The sequence below is a fragment of the Phoca vitulina genome, unplaced genomic scaffold, assembly GCF_004348235.1.
Source record: "Phoca vitulina isolate PV1807 unplaced genomic scaffold, GSC_HSeal_1.0 scaffold18, whole genome shotgun sequence".
Classification (NCBI taxonomy): Eukaryota; Metazoa; Chordata; class Mammalia; order Carnivora; family Phocidae; genus Phoca; species Phoca vitulina.
The window spans coordinates 7,163,130-7,175,221 of record NW_022589721.1 but is presented as its reverse complement, the minus strand read 5'-3'; the positions used below and the strand labels follow the sequence as shown (position 1 = coordinate 7,175,221).

Sequence of the window (12,092 nt, the reverse complement as noted above, 5' to 3'; positions counted from 1 at the left end):
CTGGGGGCGCCTGGGTGGCTCAGTTGGTTAAGCGACTGCCTTCGGCTCAGGTCATGATCTCAGGGTCCTGGGATCGAGCCCCGCATCGGGCTCCCTGCTCCGCGGGAAGCCTGCTTCTCCCTCTCCCACTCCCCCTGTTTGTGTTCCCTCTCTCGCTGTCTCTCTCTCTGTCAAATAAATAAATAAAATCTTTAAAATAAATAAATAAATAAATAAATAAATAAATAAATAAATAAATCGCTCAGCTGTCGGTTGGTGATGTTCCCAGCCTGTACTCTGAGCTTCCATCTCTCATATCCAACTGCCTACTTGATATCTTCAAGGTCATTGTTAATTTGTGCTTCAAATTTAACATATCAAAAACAATTTTTTTAGAGAGAGAGCGTGAGGTGGGGGAAGGGCAGAGAGAGAGAGAGAGAATCTCAAGCAGAGTCCACACTCAGCACAGAGCCTGATGCGGGGCTTGGTCTTACAACCCCGAGATCACGACCTGAGCTGAAGTCAAGAGTCAGTCACTTAACTGACTGAGCCAGCCAGGCGCCCCTCAAAAACAGAATTCTTGGCTTCAGCCCCTACACACTCATAAACCCATTTTTTTCCAACTCAGAAATGACCACCATGGGCCAGTTGCTTATGCAAGAAACCTTAAAGACATCCTTGATCTCTTCCTATTTTTCACTATCATGAGTTAAATGCTTTGGATTATTTTTCCAAAATATATCCGAAATCCATCATCTACTTTCTTCAGTTTTCCCTGTCACACCACTGTCATCTCTGATTTCCACAATGGTAGGGGCCTCTGCACATTTATTTGCTTCAGCTCGTTCATTCCTAAACCACAGCATAGCGGTTAAGAAGGAAGCTTTGGAGTTAGGCTGTTTGGATTCTTATCATGGCTCTACCACTTACTGCCACCTCAGGCAGGTGGCATAAATGTTAGTAGTAGTTTTATATGCCCTCTGCAAAGCAAGGTGATACTAGTGCCCGTCCCGAGGGGGTATTAGACTCCGTTAATTAAGACTTGTGTTAAGTGTCTAGAACACGCCTGGTACTCAGTAGGCACTCAGTAAATATTAGCCAGATATACTGTCACTACTACAGTCTGTTCTCCCCAAACCGAATTGTTGTCATCTGCTTAATACACATTATGGCTTCCATCGCGCTTAACATAAACTTAGGATTCCTGGTCTAAGGTCCTGCATGTGCTCGGGTGTCTATGTCCCTTCAGCTTCATCATCAGTCCTCTCTCCCTCAGCCTTCCCAGCCTCCTTTCAGTTTCCTCAATGCACCAAACTCCTTGTTGTTCCCTCTGCCGGAAGTTCTTTTCCTTGCCTTTTCCATGATCAGTTCCTTCTCATTTTTTTGGTCTCAGCTCAGATTACCTCCTCAGGGCCTTCCATGACAACCTGTCTGAAGAAGTACCTTCCCACCTCCCACCTAGCTAGTCTATATAATATCACCCAGTTTGTTTCATTAATAGTACATCACAATCAAATATCTTCTGTATGTATTTCTTGTTTTACTTGCTTATTAACTGTCTCTTTCCACCACCAGAATGTAAACTTCTTCAAGACAAGGCTCTTAGGGAGTCTTGATCATCATAATATCCCTAATATCTAGAAAGCTATCTGGTACATAATAAGAAATTAGTAATTATTTGTGGAAAGAATTGATGGGTGGGGGGCAGGTGGGGTGGATGGATGGATGGATGGTTGGATGAATGGACAGATGGATGGATGGATGGATAGGCTTCTTGCACTTCAACATTGGCTATTGGGTAGTGTCACATTGCACAATACTGAAGCAAAATTAGCGTAGAGCCTTGTAGACTTGTAAATTCTCGCTCCAAAAAGATGCTAAAATTAGGTAAAGGATAAGAAGTTCAAATTTTCCTGTTCAAAACCTAGAATACAAAATTTTCTAAATGGCAAGCATTATATGGTTACTGTGTTGAAGCAAGAATATTGGAAAACTAGAACCAGCTAGAATTTCTTGCCTCAAATTTTTGTGGCCTGTTTATTATGGGATGGCTTCTTTCTAACAGCTTCCTTTGTCTGTTTTTAATTTGAGCCATTCCAGAATTGCTGGTGTTTCCTCTTGGAACAAACACAGGTAGAAAATTTTAGAAAGAAACTAGCTTGCAGTGGTGAAAAAAAGGGACTTTAGAGTCAGGCAAACCTGAGTTTGAATCTTGAGTCAGTTACTTAGTAGCTATGTGATTGTGGAATCCTTAACCTCTCTGAGCCTCAGTTGTCTCACCTATAAAATAAGATATTATTAAAAATTAGTGTTGGACGGCTGGGTGGCTCAGTTGGTTAAGCAACTGCCTTTGGCTCAGGTCATGATCCCGGAGTCCTGGGATCGAGTCCCGCCTGGGGCTCCCAGCTCAGCGGGGAGCCTGCTTCTCCCTCTGACACTCTCCCCTCTCATGCTGTTTCTCTCTCTCTCTCTCAACTAAATAAATAACATCTTTAAAATAAAATTTTTAAAAAATTAAAAAAAAATAAAAATAAAAATTAGTGTTAAATGATAGCTACTAATATAACATCACTTTTCTATTTTACCTACATCCTTTCAGTGCATTTGAATGGTTTGTGGTAAGAATTTCACAGGATTCAGATTAACCATGAGTTTAAGCTGTGACATTTTATATCTCTATCAGACTGTCTTGAGAAATGTCAATATCTGGAGCAGAAAGAATACGAACACCTATACCAGTGTTTGGCACATAGTAGATAATAAATATTTGTTGAATGGTTGAATAAGTAGTCTGCATATGCTTTGGTCATTCATGAGAATCAACTAGATTTCCCTGTGGTTTAAAGTAATGTTTCCTTAGAATAGCAATGATTTTGTCCTCCAAATTATGCAACTGAACACTGAACAGCATCAAACCATAACTGAATGTTTCAAGACATTATGGCACAAAACCACGTTTTCTTCTGCATGATGTTATTTTTAAGTACATCTTCTGGAATTGTTTAGTTCAGCATTTTGGAAAACAAATGAGCTCTGAGATCTAAATTCAAAAATGAACCAGAAGTTTTAGAAATGTTTCTTGGACTTTGAAGAAATATTGTATTTGTAATCTTTAGAACCTCGTGTTTTATTCTTGTATGTAATTGGTGCAAGGATGTTGAAGTGGAGACTTGGTCATCATAATTGCCACCAAAAGTTTGATGACACTGGTTGGTAGGCACTTAAGTTAAGTATAAGGAAATTATGTAATACACACACGCACATGCACACACACACACACTTTGGGCAATCTTAATACTTTAAAATGTGGATTTTTAATGTATATATACACAAAAGCATATATATATTCACTTTGCAAAAACTATTCATTGCTTTCAAAATTTTATCAAAAAAGCATTGCAAAGTAATGTGGAAAGAATAGATTTCTTAAAATTAAAAAAAAAATAATAAAGTTAGTATTTAACCTCACACTACATTTTAAAATGAATTCCAGATGGATTAAATTTATTTATTTAGATTGTATTTATTTATTCATTTGCGAGAGAGAGAGAGAGCACAAGCAAGGGGAGCAGCAGGCAGAGGGAGAGGGAGAAGCAGGCTCCCTCCTGAGCTGGGAGCCTGATGAGGGGCTCGATCCCAGGACCTGGAGATCATGACCTGAGCCGAAGGCAGCTACTTAACCATTTGAGCCACCCAGGCGCCTGAGATGGATTAAATTTATATGAAGAGTGAAACTATAAATATCTAGAAGAAAGTGTAAGTAAGTATTTAATTGATTTTAGAGTGAAGGATATTCTAAGTATTAAAACATTGGAAGAAATCATAAAGGAAAATATGGAGAGATTTGACAACTAGAAATAGAAAAAGGTTTAAATGTCAAAACATAAAAAAACATAAAAAAAGTCAAAACATTATAAATTAAAAACAAACAACCTCAGTGAAATATAATGCTTTTCATATATAAGGATTTCTTATAGATAGATAAGAAATCCTTAATATCTTAGTAGAAAAATTGTCAAACTAACAATTCATAGAATAAGCAAAAAAGGCCAGCAAACCTATGAAAGACATTAAGCCTCACTAATACTTAAATATGTGCAAACTAAAACATCAAAAATATATTTTTCATTATTAAGTTGGCAAAAATGCAAACAAATAGTATTCAATATTGGCAGGACTTTTCTGAGTGGGATACTCGCATTCAATAATAAGAATTTAAGTTGTCTCAAACTTCTTTGAAGGCTTAGTAATTCCACTTTGATATACATTCCATGAGATAATAAAAAATTTGACCAAAGATTTATTTTTTTATTTTTTATTTTTTGAGAGAGAGAGCTCGCATGCATGTAAGCGGGGGTGAGGGGGGCAGCGGGAGAGGGAGAGAGAGAATCTTAAGCAGGCTTCACACCCAGCATGTGAGCCCAACGTGGGGCTCGATCTTATGACACTGAGATCATGACCTGCGCTGAAATCAATTAACTGACTGAGCCACCCAGGCACCTAAAGATTTATTTTTAAAATACGTTATTAAAACAATTTCAATAATAGTGACAAAATTGGAAACAACCTAAGAAATGCTACAAGATGGAATTGATTTTTAAGTGATATGTTTATAATCTATTTTAAAAATTACTCATTAAAATGTTTTTTGAGAAATTAAACAAAACATTTTGAATCTTTTTAAAACATACTCAAAAACAGAATATTACAATGAATTCCTATATACTGCTTATCTACTTTGTCCAGATTAAGTAATGACAGGATATCATCATATTTGCTACATCTATTCCTTTTTTATTTTTTTACTATGCTGAAGCATTTTAAAAAGCACATCTCCAGACATCATATCATTTCATGTCTACCTACGCACCTCAGCCTGCATTTCTTTAAAAACTGGACATTTTCTTACACAATCATAGTGCCATTTTCATTACTACACAATTAACATAATTCCTTGTTATGATAGAGAACATGGAAATAACCCCAGTTGTCTTGAAAGTGTCCATTTGCTTCCTCATAGCATTTAACCCAGAGGCCAAGAAACTTTTTCGGTAAAGAACAAAATAGTAAATATTTACGACTTTGCTAGCCGATGATCTGTGTCACAATTATTCAACTCTGCCATTGTAACTTGATAGCCACAGTGGACAATACCTAAAGGATCCAGCATGGCTGTGTTCCAATGACATTCTATTTACAAAAGTGGGCAGCAAGCAGAATTTTCCTGCAGGTTGCAGCTTGCCAGCCCCTGATTTGACTCATTGCTCTCTATTCTCTATATATTTTAGAAGGTGGACATTGTCTTTAAAGCTTGGTTAGATGCAGGGGAAATTTTTATGGCAAGAATACTTCATGGAGAATGCTGTGTGTTTCATCTGGCATCCCATCAGAAGGTACATAATGTTTGTTATCCCACCATTGGTGATGCTGAGAATGGGTGCAGATGGGTAAGGCCTGATCCCTTCACTGTAAATTCTCTATCAGACTATTGTCTAATGGTTTCACCCATTATGTGGTTCTCTAAATCAATTATTTCATTAGAAATAATAACAAAATAGTAATTTCCTGTTTCTATTATTCCATCTATTTTCATTAACCAGATGCTTCTGTAAGGAAGAACTTTGTAACATCAATGAGGAATTTCAGTTATACTGAAATATAGTTTGTGTAGGAACGGTTTTTCAATCAGGACTTATGCTAGTTCTTTCTTTCCTTTTAATTGCCAAATTTCAATACAAAGAATTGGTCCCTGGGCCACTGCCAATGATCTCCAGTGCTTTGGGATTCTTTTAGGTGGAAAGGGTCTTTCTTTCCCTCTTTAGTTTTACTTTTTTGTATGACCATGGCTCACAGATTTTTTTTTTTTTTTTGTATATCCAGTGGTTATCAGTCAGTTACATTAATTGTTTGTTTTCTCTGATACTCAAATTATTCCATCTTTGGCCAATGTGGGCCCTTTTGTGTTGGCTCCTGTCAGTCTTTAATAGCTCCTTTCTTTATAGCCTAACAAGTTCCACAGGAAAGTGCTCAGTAACAGAGTAATGAAACTGAATATACTATATGTTGAAGCAAAGCAAAAAGCAAGTGAGGAAGTAAACCATATACATAATTAAAAATTCAATAAGACATAGGCCAGATTGTTCAATATTTTTTCTGGGTACCACAGTTTTAGGAAACTGTTATCCTTTTATTTTCTCTTTCCTTCTTTATACTCTTTTGCACTCGATCTAGATCCTCTGCGTTAAGAATTATTACTCTGATAATATCACAAAGATTAAGTTAAAATTTTAACAACCCCAACAGATTTCCTTTAATGTAGCAAGTTTCTTTAGTGCATTTAAAATAAGATATAAATTATTTTAAAAGATACTTACACCTTTTTTCAGAATTGTAAGTAGAGTAATTGTCCAGTTATTAACTATATCCCATATTCTCAAAGAGCTTGTAATGTAAAGAGAGAGGAAAAATAGATTAAAAAACATTTTTTTAACCACCTCCAGGCTACAGAATTATAATAGATGCCTATTTCTCTCATCTGTCCTTATAGACCTTAACCTTTTTATTCCTTAACAACAATTTGGAAACTATTTAGTAGGTACATTTCTTACAGCACTTGAGATGGGCCACAACTTCTGAGACTTCCTGGATCTGTGATATTCTTTCTGTATCCTTCATCCTGTGTGTTGACAGATTCAAAGCAAATGAACAACAAGAACAAAATAACCTATTCCTTGGTGTAAATCAAGGAGGAAATGTAAATTAGTCTCCTTCCCTATAGATGGTGATCAAAAATAGCCTTAATAAGGGTCAGTTTTACCCGTGTTCCACCAGGGACCATCCTGGGCCCATTGAAGTGGGATTTAAAATTATTGACCCCAGAAGGAAGTTATCCTATATTTTCAGATGGATCACAATGTATAAAACATGAAACGTGGTCCTTTTTTATTTTATTTATTTATTTATTTTTAAAGATTTTTTTTATTTATTTGAGAGAAAGAGAGAGAGAGATAGAGATCACAAGCAGGGGGAGGGGCAGAGGGAGAGGGAGAAGTGGACTCCCCGCTGAGCAGGGCCTCAAGATCCTGACCAGAACCTAAGGCAGATGCTTAGCCGACTGAGCCACCCAGGCACCCCTGTTCTATGTTTTTTTTTAATGAAGTTATACTGACCATGAATAATGAAGAAGTGTAAAAGCTCAATTATGTAAGCATTGAGGGAGGGTGTGTGTGTGTGTGTGTATGTGTGTGTATTTTAAAAGAAAAACTCCTCCCTCTCCAGGGACTGACAGTCTTCACATGCTCTTCCTAAAGCCTTGCAGCAAAACTTCCCTCTGCCAAAACCAGGCTGAAATGTTCATGTTTTTCTCAGGCATTTTTCTGGAAATTTGAAACACTCCACACTTTTTGGGTAGATCATTCAGGATTTCTGTCATTTCCTGCCCTGAAATAGTTTCCTCATGGTGTCCTATTAGGATTTTTTGTAATTGATAATTTCTTTATACTAACAGCATAAAAGCCATAATTATAAATATTGTAGTTATAAATCTATGGATCCCACAGGACAAATTCAGCTAGTAGCGACAGGAAACAGAAGGCATACCCAAAGGGTTTAGCCAAAATGGGTTTAATAAATAAATCTGTTTTTGTTTTTGTTTTTTTAAAGATTTTATTTGACAGAGAAAAAGCAAGCAGGGGGAGCTTCAGGCAGAAGGAGAGGGAGAAGCAGGCTTCCCGTTGAGCAGGGAGCCCGATGTGGGGCTCGATGCCAGGACCCTTGGGATCATGACCTGAGCCGGAGGCAGACACTTAACCGACTAAGCCATCCAGGCGCCCCAATAAATCTGTTTAATATCTGCTTGATCCGCATGTAGTTTGGCACATAGTAAGATTAGACATGAGTAACCAAGGAGCATCAACTTGGCTTTAGTCTTCTTAGAATCTTGGAGTAAATGTGAAGGAAACATATTTTACATAGAATTTTGGGGAGGAGTATTACTTTCATCTGGACTAGCAGTTTGCTTCCAGCTGTGACCATGAAGTTGAAAAGGAGGAGGAGAAGAGAAGGGAAGGGGAGGGAAAGGGGGAAAGAAGCCTTAAACAAGACTTGCTAGAAAAATGACCACTTTTTCAGTGCCGCACGGAGGAAAATTACCTCAGGTGTCACAGGCTACCAGATGACTCCCTGGTCCATGAACCTTTGTTGCCTTTGCTCGGGTCTTACTTTGCATAAGTTAAAGTTTGTTCTCTCTAGTAGGAAAATCAATGCCCTTTCCTTTCCAAACTAGATACCTTTGTTAGTGTTGATCTCATCTGACGAAACAAGGTGAATATCCCAAACTAGATACCTTTGTTAGTGTTGATCTCATCAGACGAAATAAGCTGAATACCCCAAACTTCTCTGATAACTTACCGATTTTCTTGAGTATGGATTTGCTTTAAGAGGCTTGCCGGTTTGCGTTGTAAGTGATATTTACCCAACTCCTTTGGCTTATTTATAAGCTCCATCTGTATGGGGGCTGGGTATAATGCCTGGGGGCTGGGTCAATGCCAAGACTTAGCTTAACCAATGAAAGATTATGTCTGTATTCCCATTGTTTCTCCCTCAATATGAAGCACGATACTAGACAGTTAAGAGATGTTGGGGGAATACCAGTTTATGTAGTGATTCAGATGCTGTACGAGGTACCAAAAGTTAAAGATTTATTTAGGTCTTCATCTTCTCAATCCCTTCCCCTGGAGATACTAGCTGTAAATATTGATGACTTGTGAAACACACATTTCAGGTAAAAAAAAAAATTTCTGCTACCTTCCCTAAACTGCCACTATTCTAAGTAATTCTGGGTCCTAATTTTTAACCAGACCCTAGCACTTAATTCTTGACATTATTAGTACTGAGAACTTGGCTTATACATATTCCTTCTCATTTAACTCTGGCAAAATGATAGTAGAACCAACAAAGCACATTTGCTTTCTATTTAGTTAAATTATAATCTTGACAGTGTTTCTCAATACTGGAAATTGTTTGATTTTGTCCCCTTGAGTCTGAGTGTTTTCAAGAAAAATTGCTTTTTAGGTTAGAGACTCTGAAGCACAGACTTTTATTTATTTGGACCATTTCTCTTTCAAAAGAGGTAATTTATGGAAGTGACTCATAAGGAAATAACTCTAAAGGCAGTGGGTAATTTCGAATGATTAGACTGCATTTGCTTGGGTTTATCTGCTTGGGGATCGGAATCAAGAAGGAGCCCCTCCTGAGGCGATGTGCAGGCCTGCTGAGCCTTGTAAGAGTGCTGGAATCTGTCTGAGTAATTAGCAGCTTTGCCCCTTTAGAGGGGAGCTGGGCTTTCTTTGGGTTGCAGCATGGGACATGCAAATGTCACAGAAAGGCAGGGACAATAAGCGATGAAAGAGCTGAGCAGTACCACCAGGAGGGGCTCTCAACCCCCTCCTTCACAGCCAGAGTTTCTTCCAGAGTTTGGTAAGAACAGGGGACTCTAAGTGAGCGGCAAAGGCAGAAGGCATGAGCAGGGCACTAAAAACTACTTGCTTCCAGAAATGTACCAGTGAGGTCCTGTGGATACTAATATGTCCAACAGGCAAAAAAAAAATAAAAGAAGAAGAAGAAGAATATTCGGAGAAATGAATCATTTTACCAGTGCCAAGTTCACTTTGTTCCAGAAACTGGGGCTATTTCATAATAAAATCTGAAATGAAAGCCAAAAATGAAGCCATGATTTTTTTAGACGGATTCTAGTCGTCTTTATTCAGGCAACCAGTATATTTTATTCATGCCTAGTTCTGTTTCTGTCTTTATTAAAGCTGTGGAGTTGAAGAGAGCCTTTCACAGATGGCAAATTATTTTTGTTCCTTTAATATTCATAAAAGTGTAATAGTCCAAAAGGTATTAGTACTAAACTCTTTTTCTTTTTTTTGTCTAATGAGTTACTAAAGTAGCTCTGCCATCAAAATATTTCTGTATAATAAAGAATTATTTAGTAATGAATATCTACCACTAATCGACTATTTGGAGGAGACATACTTTAAATTCCCATACAATTCTCATCAAAGTATAGATGAATTAACCAACCATCATGAATATTTAATAAATATGAAAAGCATTTATAGGAGTCAGCAGTATGACTTTCCTGTTTGCCTCATAAGCATCTACTCAGGTCACTTCCGATCATGCATATTAGCTTATAATAATGATCATAGTAATAACCTATAACTTGAAAACTAAGGGGATATTTCTAATTTGAATATCATTTTCATTTTACCAGTTTATCCCAGACAGCAAGATACTGGATTGATATATTTTGGGGTGGGTATGTATGCTAATAAAACAGGGTACTTAAAAAAAAAACAAAAAAAAACACCTTTTTTCCTGCTCCCTTGAACTCCAAAAGCCAGATCTCTTATCTATTAAACTTTGTTAACCAGTTGATGGGCCAAGTGATCAAAAACTGGGTGTGGTCAGTAATATTCAAGTAACTTTTTTTTTCCTAACACAAACAACTCTGAAGAGTTCACAGCAATGCCCTTGGGTTGCTGTGGTGAACTCTTTATTACTAACTGCGTCAAAAAATCTATGGACAATTTTGACCCAAAAATATACTACCTAAAGTGTTAAAACAGACAAACCTTTAAGTGTTGACATGAAAGTTATAGAGATATTTGTGGGTTATTAGATATTAGATATTAGAAGGTTTTGCTTTAAGATATATTTTATGATAACTGTTATTTTCTTTGTTAACAAAATTGGCCAAAATATGGAAAATAAAAGGCGAGGCATCCGCAGGCATCCACCCAGGTCCTCATAAGCAGAGTACGTTTGTGTGAGTACACGTGTTGCATGGCTTCTCTTTGCCATCATTGATTTCCTCCTCCTCATTAAACACTTACTGATTCCTGTCTTCCAGATGACACAGGCTGTCCTAGCAGCCAATCAGTGTCTCCCGTAAAGACGCCCTCTGATACTGGAAACAGCCCTGTTGGCTTTTGCCCTGGAAGTGATGAAGACTTTTCCAGAAAGAAATGCACAGTTGGAATGGTTGGTGAAGGAAGCGTCCAGTCATCTCGATATAAGAAGGAACCAAAGTCAGGCCTTGTGAAGCCAGGTAAATGCCACTTACTCTTCATGCTTTTCTCAGAACAGTATGACTGGAGTGATTTCACATTTGAAATGAAACACCTGTATATCAGGACAGGGAAATACAGGACTGATGCTGTTTCAGTACCCAGAAACATCTCCCTTTTTTTAGGGAGGTAGGGCAGAGAGTGGAATGTTTTCTGTACTGATGGTTAATAATTGAATAAATATAGGGATGTGTGTGCATTATAGAGGCATAGAAAAAGGAGCAAAGTTGGAGACATGTAAAGTGGATGGTCTAACAGACATTTAAACTATGTAATTCTAGCATAAATTTTACTAAGAAATTACTTGGTACCGTCTAAAGTGCCCACAGTTTTATGAAAAGAACAAGTTATCTTGATGGGAATCTGTAGGTGAGCAGACTGACTAACCTAGTGACTTTTATGCTTTTAAAGAATTAAATATGAGTATGATGTTATATGTATACTTATAGATGTTCGACAGTTACAAAATATAAGGCGAAATGGAGATTTTTATTGCATAAGATACCATGAACGCCAGAAAAGGTCAATTCTCAGAATTTGCAATATATAAATAAATATGTTATATCCCAGAAATACGTGCAGTATATGAACAAGTATAGTTTTAATAAAACTAAAGTTATAACTTTTAAGTAAAAGGCCTTGAGCGTTGACATTGAGAGACAGCCTATATATTGCATTGTTTTCTTCAACACCCACAGTTAATGCTGTACATATTTATGAGCCTGAAAAGACAGATTAATGACTTGCATGAGTCTTCATTCCTTACGTTTGTCTTCTCATTTTTTTGGTGATGGTATCATTGTGCAAGGAGCTATAGATGTTTTTTTTCAATGGAGCCAAGGCTTGGTCCTATGTCCTCTTCCATCTCTGTCTGCTTTTGTTTTTCCTGAATAATTGATTTGCACAGCATATCTTAATGGATTATTCTTCATCTTGCTTTTGGTCAACCAAAGATAATGTTGACTAGTCTCAGAGTAA

General features: G+C 37.3%; 1 protein-coding gene across 3 annotated transcripts in view; it reads left to right on the top strand.

The window, feature by feature from the left end:
* The window catches only part of SYBU (syntabulin), a 112,949-nt gene that overhangs the window by 55,101 nt on the left and 45,756 nt on the right, over window positions 1-12,092 (top strand). For all 3 annotated transcript variants that reach the window (XM_032415872.1, XM_032415874.1, XM_032415875.1), the window contains one exon: window positions 10,898-11,095. In XM_032415872.1, coding sequence (XP_032271763.1) covers window positions 10,898-11,095 — 198 coding nt within the window. The remainder of the gene's footprint in view (window positions 1-10,897; window positions 11,096-12,092) is intronic.